Below are 10,398 nucleotides of genomic sequence, written 5' to 3'. Positions count from 1 at the left end.
TCCCAGCACAGGCAAAGCAATGCTGAGTGTATAGCAGGCTTGGCACTCTTGATTATTTCAGGGGTAATGCTGTGCTTTCCAGGGGCTTTTCCACTGACTAGAGAATCAATGGCATCACTGAGTTCCGATTTTGTTGGCTGTTCCTCCAGCTCATTCATGACTGGCAGAGACTGGGCTGCATTGAGGTATCAGTGACAACATTTTCCCTGGAGTACAGTTCTAGGTAGTGCTCCACCCAGCGATCCATTTGCTTGCATTGGTCAGTGATCGTTTCCCCTGATTTAGACTTGAGGGGAGCAATCTTCGTGATGGCTGGCCCAAAAGCTCTCTTAATGCCATCATACATTCCTCTGATGTTTCCGGTATCGGAGGCCAGCTGAATACGAGTGCATTGGTTTGCCAGTAGTCATTTGCACAGCGCCTGGCTGTTCTTTGTGCAGCGCTTCTGGCTACTTTAAGTGCTACGGATGTTAACTCGCTGGGGACTTTCTTGTAGTTCAACAGTGCAGTGCACTTAGCAGCTATGACAGGTTCCAGCTCTTCAAAGTGATCTTGAAAACAGTCTGCATTCTGCTTCTCACGTTTGCCAAAGGTGGTCATTGCTGAGTCATAGATTGGCATCTCTGATGGGGGGCCACTTGGTCTCTGCATCCCCTGTAGGAGTGTTTTGAAGGGCTTTCTCAAGTGAATTTAGAAACTTATGTAACAGCTGTGGATAAGAAATTCTGTTCGTGTTGATGTACGGGTGGCCATTCTGCTTGGAGTGATGTAGCTTGTTTGGTTTGAGTCTAACCTTGCTGCACACCAGGGAGTGGTCAGTGTCGGAGTCCGCACTGTGGAAGCTGCATGTGATTTGGATACTGTCTTTCGAGGCTCGCCTTGTGACGATGAGGTCCAGCTGGTGCCTACGACGTGATCTTGCTATCTCCATGAAACCTGGTGACAGGGTTTAGTATGAAAGAACGAGTTGGTGATGCAGAGGTTGTGATAGGTACACAACTCCAACAGTCTCTGTCCATTCTTATTCATCCTTCCAATGCCATAGCGCCCAAGGCAGGAGGGTCATGGTCGGCCCCAACCCTGGCATTAAAGTCCCCCAGCAAGAACAAATGTTCGGTATTAGGAATGCTACTAATGATATTATGGAGTTCCTTGTAGAACTGGTCTTTAACTTCAGGTAGGGAGCAGAGTGTTGGAGCATATATGCTGAGTAGGTGTACTGGGCCAGAGGCGGTGAGCAGACAGATAGACAGTATGCGTTCCGAGCCATTTGAAGGTGGCTCTATCATGCTGAGCAAAGAGTTTCTGATGGCGAAGCCCACTCCATTGTGTCTTGGTTCTTCAGGATCCGTACCCTGCCAGTAGAAGGTGCAGTCTTGATCTATTAGAGATCCGCTCGCAGGGAGGCGGGTCTCCTGAAGTGCTACAACGTCCACATTGAGTTGACTGAGCTCGTTGTTAATGATGGTGGTCTTCCGAGAGTCGTTGATTTGTGTAAGGTCTTCTGACAGGCCAGGACACATAGTTCTGATGTTCCAGCTTGCAAAACGAAGGGCTGGTATCTTCTTTCCTTTTTTTGTCGTGCTACTAAATACAAGCTACTTAAAGCACTGGCAAACTGATAAGACACATAGACAGACACAGACTCTCTCTTCAGCGGGAGGTGGATGGAAGAGCTGAGAGGGCTGTTTGCGACAGTCACTGTGGCCGTTTGGTTTCCGGCAGTGTGGCGTCGCCATGGCAGGAGGCAGGATTTTCATCCAGAGCGACTGGGATCGAGCTTTGCGGTAAAATCAACACCAAAAATAAAACAAACATTCATTTTCTCCCTCTGTGCGGGTGTTAATTACCTTTCGGTTTTATCCCACAGGGAGAATGAGAGGGAAGCGTGGGTTTCCTGTAAAATACCCGGTAAGGACCCGAGGCAGAGTTTAATGTGGTAAAATAATAATAATAAACAAGGGCCAGGGGCTATGTTTGCCCAAGAATGTTTACTGAGCAATTCCCTGTTCACTTCCCCCAATCCCATTTATAACAATATGGTTAGCCTGCTGGAGAATAGTAACCAATCTGTGGGTGTTTCTGTTCTTCTGCGGTCCATCATTTCGTGTTCTCTCTTGGCATGAAGAGTTTGACTCAGTGCTGGGGTATGAATCCACAGCCACTGGCCATGTAGCTGTTCACTAAAATGTATGAAAATTTCAACACAAACAGTGGGCACAGCCCTCTCGTTTAACCTCCACATGAGCACTGATCCAACTTCCTTTATGTCTGCCCTATTCTGACTTTGATTTATTGTCTTTTGCCCACAACCATCTATCTAACCTATTCTTTAAATGCTGCTTCAAACAAAAACTCTGCTGTTGTATTCCAGAGCTTCACGATACCCTGTGTTCAAACAAAAACGTTTCTCCTGCTCTCTGTCCTAAATCTCTTACTTTTAATCTTATCTATGTCCACTTATTCTCGATCCCATCACTGGAAAGTATTTTTTTTAATCTATTTCCCATCCCTTCACAATTTTAAACACATTTATCAAATCACCATGCGTGAGTCTTGATGACGGATGTCAGATTATTTGATTGGAGGAAGTCATCTCGACAAAATCCAATCTGACATCCACTCGCAGATTCGTTCCAGCAGAAATTGTTAGTCAACAATCAGAAGTGGGATCCATTGTGGATTTTGTTATTCCCAAATTTCCTTGCTTAGGGACACTAAAGTCAACTGTAATGCTCTCCCTCTGCTGCCCCCAAATAGTTTTGAAGGAGCACTATTCTACAAGGAAACTGTACGTGTTAATCAGTGGTGGAACCAATTTGGGGGTTGGATCATGACAACTTCAATCATTTTGAGGTTGGCCAATGCGGCTTTTGACAGCCATCTCCGTTTTACTTGCAGGAACTTCTTTCATTTGTGTTTGGCCTCTAGATTCGGCTTGCAATTCTGTACAGTTCCCCAGTTGGCATTGTACCAGTTATGTTCGTTCCCAGCTCAATCCCTGTCCTGCCAAGTTGGTCAAATCTCTAGTTCCACCCTTGTACTGAAACCACCCTCCTCCCCCCCCCAGCCCCCAACCACTGAGTCGACTAAACCTAGCTCCACCGCTGATGCCAACATTACAAGCCATATGTTAGTTTGTTAGCACTACCCAAAAAAAAATCAGTTTTCTGCTGCGATGGGGAATTGCTATATTACCCAATCCAGTCAGGTCTGCCTGAAAAGACAAAATTCAGCAATCCAGCACAATGTCTTGTTTCTGCAAACTATATTTTTATGGCTTTTGTGATTTTTAATGATTAACAGTGAGAGAAATATGTGCTATAACTTACTGTTAGCTATAACAGCTGAATGCTTAATACATTCATATGATGCTGTCTGCTATTAACATATTTTAACTGGGCTAAAACCTCCATGAAAATAGAAGACAGGAATGCCATATAAATGCATTCAACACTTGCCTGGCTGGGTGTAGCTCCAACAACACTCAAAAAGCTCGACACTATCCAGGATAAAGCAGCTCGCTTGATTGGTATCCCTTCCACCACTTTAAACAGTCATTCACTCACCAGTGGTGCCCCATGGCTGCAGTATATACTGTGTACACGATGCACTGCAGCAACTTGCCAAAGCTTTTTTGACGGCATTTCCCAAACATGTGACCTCTACTACCAAGAAGGACAAGGGCCGCAGGCGATTGGAAAACCACCACCTGAAGTTTCCCCTCCGGATCACTTGCGATCTTGACTGGAAATGTAACATCGTTGCTTCATCATCAATGTGCCAACCTCTTAATACTCCATACCTAACAGCACTCTGTGAGTGCTTTTAACACAAGGAGGGCAGCAGTTCAAGAAGGCTGCTCAGTATCCCCTCAAAGAGCAGTTAGGGATTGGCAGCAAGTGCTGGCTTGTCAATGCCCACATTCCATGAACAATTTTTTTTTTTTAAAGTGTGTATTAATTCCAGCAGCAATTTCAGGCCTTGTTTAAAACAGAAAATGTTTGAAATGCACAGGTAGTTTGATCATCTAAAAGAGGAAAATATTATCTTGTTTCTTTTACTTACTCTTATCTTGTCCATGACACCCATCTCATGCTTCCCAGACCACATGTCCACTAAATTGCTGCCTACCTATCCTGGTCCTCCTCTTCACACTCCACCTCAAGAAAACCATCCTTGACTCATCTGTCCTTGCAAACAGCTGCCTCATCTACAAATTTCTTTTACTGTCAACTCTTTTACCATGCCTTCCAAATTCATGCCCATTTTTCCTGCAGCTCCATACTTGAATTTGTTCTGTCAGATTTCACAGAATTATTACAGCGCAGAAGGAGGCCATTCAGCCCATCGTGTCCGCACCAGCTCTCCAAAAGAGCAGCTCACTTAGTGCCATTCTCCCGCCTTCTCCGTGTAACCCCGCACATTTTTCCTTTTCATATAACAGTCTATCTCCCTTTTGAATGCTTCAATTGAACCTGCCTCCACCACACTCTCAGGCAGCACATTCCAGACCTTAACTGCATGAAAAAGTTTTTCCTCATGTCACTTTTGCCTCTCTTACCCATCACTTGAAATCTGTATCCTCTCGTTCTCGTTCCTTTCGCGAGTGGGAACAATTTCTCCCTATCTACTCTGTACAGACCCCTCATGATTTTGAATACCTCTATCAAATCACATCTCAGCCTTCTCTTCAAGGAAAACAGTACTAACTTCTCCGGCCTGTCTTCATAACTGAAGTTCCTCGTCCCTGGATCCATTCTCGTGAATCTTTTCTGTACTCTCTTCAATGCCCTCACATCTTTCCTAAAGTGCGGCGCTCAGAACTGGACATAATACTCCAGCTGATGCGGAACTAGTGTCTATATAAGTTCAACATAACTTCCTTGCTCTTGTATTCTATACCCCTATTAATAAAGCTCAGGAAACTGTATGCTTTATTAACCACTCTTTCAACCTGTCCTGCCACCTTCAGTGACATGCACATATACACCCAGGTCCCTCTGCTCCTGCACCCCCTTTAGAATTGTACCTTTTAATTTATATTGTTTCTCCATGTTCTTCCTACCAAAATGAATCACTTCACATTTCTCTGCATTGAACTTCATCCGCCACCTATCCGCCCATTCCACCAACTTGTCTATGTCCTTTTGCAGTTCTACACTATCCTCACAGTTCACAATGCTTCCAAGTTTTATATCATTCTACAAACTTTGAAATTGTGCCCTGTACACCAAGATCTAAGTCATTAATAGATGTCAGGAAAAGCAAGGCTCCCAACACTGGACCGCTAGGGAACTCCCCACTGCAAACCTTCCTGCAACCCAAAGAACATCCATTAACCAATACTCTTTGTTTCCTGTCACTCAGCTAATTCTGTATCCGTGTTGCTACTGTCCCTTTTATTCCATGAGCTATAACTTTGTTCACAAGTCTGTTCTGTGGCACTATCAAACGCCTTTTGAAAGTCCATGAACACCACATCAACAGCATTGGCCTCATCAGCCCTCTCTGTTACCTGCTTTAAAAAACTACAGCAAGGTTGATAGGTAAATTGGCCATTGTAAATTGCCCCTAGTGTAGGTAGGAGAACGGTAGGGAATATGGGATTAATGTAGGAGGGGATGTGGTAGGGAATATGGGATTAATGTAGGATTAGTATAAATGGGTGGTTGATGGTCGGCACAGACTCGGTGGGCCGAAGGGCCTGTTTCAGTGCTGTATGACTCCCTATGACTAAGTTAGTTAAACATGATTTTCACTTAAGAAACCCATGCTGACTTTCTTTAATTAACCTACATTTGTCCATGTGACTATTAATTTTGTCCTGAATTATTCTTTACAGAAGTTTCCTCACCACTGAAGTTAAACTGACAGGCCTGTAGTTGCTGGGCTTGTCATTGCACCCTTTTTTGAACAAGGGTGTAACGTTTGCAATTCTCCAGCCCTCTGGCGCTACCCCCAAGTCTAAGGAAGACTGAAAAATTATGGCCAGTGCCTCTGTGATTTCCACCCTCACTTCCCTCTCTGTCCTGGGATGCATGCCATACGGTCCTGGTGTTTTATCCACTTTAAGTACAGACAGCCTATCTAATACTTGCTCTTTATCAATTTTAAACCCCTTTAGTGTCTGAATTACCTCCTCTCTCACCATTGTCTGGGTTGCTGCATCCTCCTTGTTAAAGACAGATGCAAAGTATTCATTTAATACCTCAGCTATGCCCTCTGCCTCCATGCGTAAATCTCCTTTATGGTCCCTAATTGGCCCACCTGCTCCTTTGACCACCCTGAAACTATTTATATGTCTACAGAAAACTTTGAGATTCCCTTTAATGTTAGCTGCCAGTCTCTTCATGCTCTCTCTTTACTTCTGTTATCTGCTTTTTCACCTCCTCTCTGGACCTTTTATATTCAGCCTGGTTCTCAATAGTATTTTCTACCTGGCATCTATCATAAGCACACTTTTTCTTCTTTATCTTAATCTCTACCATCTCTAATCTTTGCATTCCTGTCACAGTACTGCAACAGCCTGGATCAAAGTCACAGAAATACTCTGTAACTGTGATGCATTTTTCCTCCTCAACCTGCCTATAATGTTTGACAGTGTACTGCACCATCATCTTCCAACACCTCTTCAGCTTTATTTGCTCAATGCTTTTGCTTTGTTCCTCCCGGTGCTATTGTCTCTCTAACCCCCCAGGATCTTAGTGACCTTAGCTGCTGACTTTTCCTCATCTAAATGCAGCCCCTTGATATCATCTAAAGATAAAGGATCAGTTCTGCATGTACACTGACACCCAACTCTTTATCTCCAATATCTTTCTCGACTCCTCCACTGCCTCTTTTGTCAGAATGTTTGCCCAGCAGTCTACAATGAGCAGTTTCCTCCAGTGAAACTTTGGGAAAATGGAAGTCATCATCTTCAACCCCCTGCCACAAACTCCGTACTCTTATTACCAATTCTACCTCACACCGGTCACTCAGATTGAACTAGACACTTTGCAACCGAGACATCCTAATCAACCCAAAGCTGAGCTGTTGACATTTCTCCATCACAAAGGCCGGTGGAATATCACTAATTTCTGTAACATCACCTGTCTCCACTGCTACCTCACTCAGCCCATCTTCCATTGCAACCCTCATCCATGCTATTGTCGCTTCTACACTTGACTATTCCAAATTATCCTGCCCGTTCTCCACATTCTGTTAAGTTTAGCTAGTACTAAGTTCTCTTGCCATATCCTATCTCTCTCTCCAACTGCAGTAAAATTTTGCAAACCTCAGATTTTGCTACCTGCATCCTGTTCACCCATTAGCCCCTCCACCCCCCACCCCCCCAACAATCCCCCTGTCCTTGCTGATCTACATTGGTTCTCATCTCCCGTGCCTCAAATTCAACATTCTCATCCCCATGTTTTAATCCCTTCATGGTCTTGCCCTCCCTATCTCTGCATTCTCTGTTAACACCTTCAATCCTGCAGCCTCCTTCTTCCTGAACTCTCCAATCCTCTGACTCTGGCCTCTTGTGCATCTGCCCTCCTTTTGCACCACTTTTGGTGACCAGTCCTTCAGCTGTTTAGGCCCCAGATTCTGGATATTCCTCTGCAACACCCTGCCCTCTTTTAAGACCCTTCTTAAAATGCACCTTTTCAACCTAGCTTTTGGTCACCCATCCTATAATCTCCTTTGTCAATGTCTGTTTTTGTCTGATAACACTGTAGGACATTTTTGTATGTTAAAGACACTATATAAATGCATGTTATCCCTTGTTTAGCTACTCAAGAAAAAGAATGTTTATTTAAAATGTTTGTGTCAGCTTGGAATGTTGCATTGTCAGTGTTGTGCTTTGGATAAGATAATAACCTGTTGTGGTTTACGTCAGTGGTTCTCAAAGTGTGGTCCGGTCCATGAGGGTCCTCCAGATGGTCTGTGGGCTGGTCCAAACTACAAGTTGCTGAAGCTGATATTTGGCAAGATCAGTTTGACGGATTTTATTATGTGGTGCAAGTATCTTAGGCTCACTGACGCAGTTCTGAAGCACCTGCTGCCATTCACAAAAACATATAACTGTGAGATGAGATTTTCAACACCTGTGGGGCTGAAAACAAAGAGGAGGAATTGGCTGAACATGGTGCCTGACATGAGACTGAAACTCTCCAGTTTGGAACCAGATATCACCGCATTGGTGTCTCATCAAAAGCAGTGCCATTCTTGCCATTAATTCTGATGAATTTTTTGCAATGGCAAGCGAAAGCGGGTTGAGTGAGACCTGTAGGTGGTCTGCTGGGGTCTTTTGCCCCGCCTAAGTGGGCCATGGACAAAAAGTTTGAGAACTAATTGTTTAGGTGGATATTGGCGATCCCAAGGTATTTTTGAGGAACTGGTCAGTGTTCTTCAACATCACCAAAAACAGATTAACTGGTCTTTTCCCCCCAATTGCTGTTTGAGGCACAATGCTGTGAGTAAAAAGGCAGCCATGTTGACATAACTGATTCTGGACAGTACCTTTTTTTAACCTCAGAATTCGTATCATTTACTTCATTTCAAGGCTGAAGTGTCCAATTTGAAAAAAATAGTCTGTTACTTACTCTCAAGGTGAAAATAACCTGTAATGGGCCTGTATTCTCTAGAGTTTTGAAGAATGAGACGTGATCTCATTGAAACCTACAAAATACTTAAAAGGATAGACAGGGTAGATGCAGCTAAGATATTTCACCTGGTTGGGGAGTCTAGAACCAGGGGACACAATTTCAAAATAAGGGGGAAGTCACTTAGGACAGAGATGAGGAGAAATCTCTTTACTCAGAGGGTTGTGAATCTTTGGAATTCTCTACCCCGGAGGGCTGTGGAAGCTCAGCCATTGAGTATGTTTAAAGCAGAGATTGACAGGTTTCTAAATACAAATGACGTAAAGGGGATATGGGGATAGTGTGGGGAAAAAGGCATTAAAGTGGAAGATCAGCCATGATCATATTGAATGGCGGGGCAGGCTTGATGGGCTGAATGGTCTACTCCTGCTACTATGTTCCTAATGCGACTGCTTTATCTCCCTTCCCTCCACAATAAAGATGTTGCTTTTTGAAAAGACTAGTTTATGTTTCAGTGAAAATGAAGCATTTTTTTTAAACAATCTTTGTGTCAAAAACGTAGCTATGGACCCTAATTTTTTTATAGCAGTCATTTATTATAAATATTGAAAAGCAAAGTGACGTGCATCGTCTCCCACTCCCACTCCCACACAGTGACAGTATCTCAGTCAAGCTATACTCGATGTAGAATCATAAAAAATACAGCATAGAAGGAGCATATTTGATACAGTACTTGTTTTGGCACCAACATTAAATTCTATCTAACTCTGAAGTTATATTGTCAGTTCTACTGATACAGAAGGGGCAGGATGACTGCTTCCTAAGATTCTGTTTAGTGAAAAATGAATGAGGGCAGCTATAGTTCATATATTTAAACTAAATGCATAAAATATGAATGTTGAAAATTTTTTTGAGATTGAATTGGGAAAGTAAGAGAGTATTTGTGTGCCAAAGTTTAGAACGAATTTTCTGTTTAGAATGAAGTAAGACATTACCTGGCACAATATCTATCAATCCTTTGAAGACTGAACTAGAAATGTATAAATGTAGTGTTATGATGGTGCTTTTTTTTGTTAATTATTTTTTTGAGGGCTCATGTATTTTGGGATTATGGACATTGCTTTATTTGGGAAAACTGAAAAGGATTCCATGGATTTTTTTGTCACTGTGGTCATTAAAAGAGGTCATCGGAAGATCTTTTGGACTTGGTTTGTAAACAACTCTTATTGGCAGTCACCTGTCGTCAGATAAATACCCAGCAGAGGCTTTTTGACTTGGAGAAGATTTTTACAGAGAAGTGGCAGGTCAAGATTTATAGAGGTCAGGAGGCTTGACTCTTAAGGTATTGTTTTTGGTTTCGCTTTGGACAGTGTGTTGGGGTGTGAACTGTTTTGAAGGCATTTGGAGAAAACCAGCCAAGAAAGCAGTCAACATCAGCACCCTTTTCCATCTCTTTGAAAAGCCTGCCAGCTTTTCCATCTCTTTGAGAAGCTCTTTGAAACTGACGCTGTATTTCTCCTAAAAAGCCTGCCAGAAACTCTTGTTGCTGCATTTCTCCTGGAAAGCCTGCCAAACTGATCTTCAACGTTGCCTGAAAAGAACTGTTCTGGGAAGATCCCAGTGACAGCTGTCTATGCGTATTTGGGACGCCAAACCAAAAAGGGACAACTGACATCTTTCTATATCTTATTTTTTCTTTAAAAATTAGCAGGTATCTGGCCAAAGTTTACTTTTCTGTAAAAGAGCTCTAAAAAGAAAATCTCTATTTTTCAGTTAACGTGTGTGTGTGTCTAAAGTAAAAAGGGAACTT

General features: G+C 43.0%; 1 protein-coding gene across 1 annotated transcript in view; it reads left to right on the top strand.

The window, feature by feature from the left end:
- The first annotated feature begins 1,725 nt into the window (after positions 1–1,725).
- LOC137370929 (proteasomal ATPase-associated factor 1-like) overlaps positions 1,726–10,398 on the top strand; it is a 42,506-nt gene continuing 33,833 nt past the window's right edge. Inside the window, exons 1-2 of the mRNA XM_068032801.1 lie at positions 1,726–1,787; positions 1,871–1,911. Coding sequence (XP_067888902.1) covers positions 1,738–1,787; positions 1,871–1,911 — 91 coding nt within the window. The 5' untranslated portion in view covers positions 1,726–1,737. The remainder of the gene's footprint in view (positions 1,788–1,870; positions 1,912–10,398) is intronic.

Source organism: Heterodontus francisci, chromosome 6 (genome assembly GCF_036365525.1).
Source record: "Heterodontus francisci isolate sHetFra1 chromosome 6, sHetFra1.hap1, whole genome shotgun sequence".
NCBI classification, from domain to species: Eukaryota; Metazoa; Chordata; class Chondrichthyes; order Heterodontiformes; family Heterodontidae; genus Heterodontus; species Heterodontus francisci.
The sequence above is the reverse complement of the archived record's forward strand: the minus strand, read 5'-3'. Positions and strand labels throughout refer to the sequence as shown.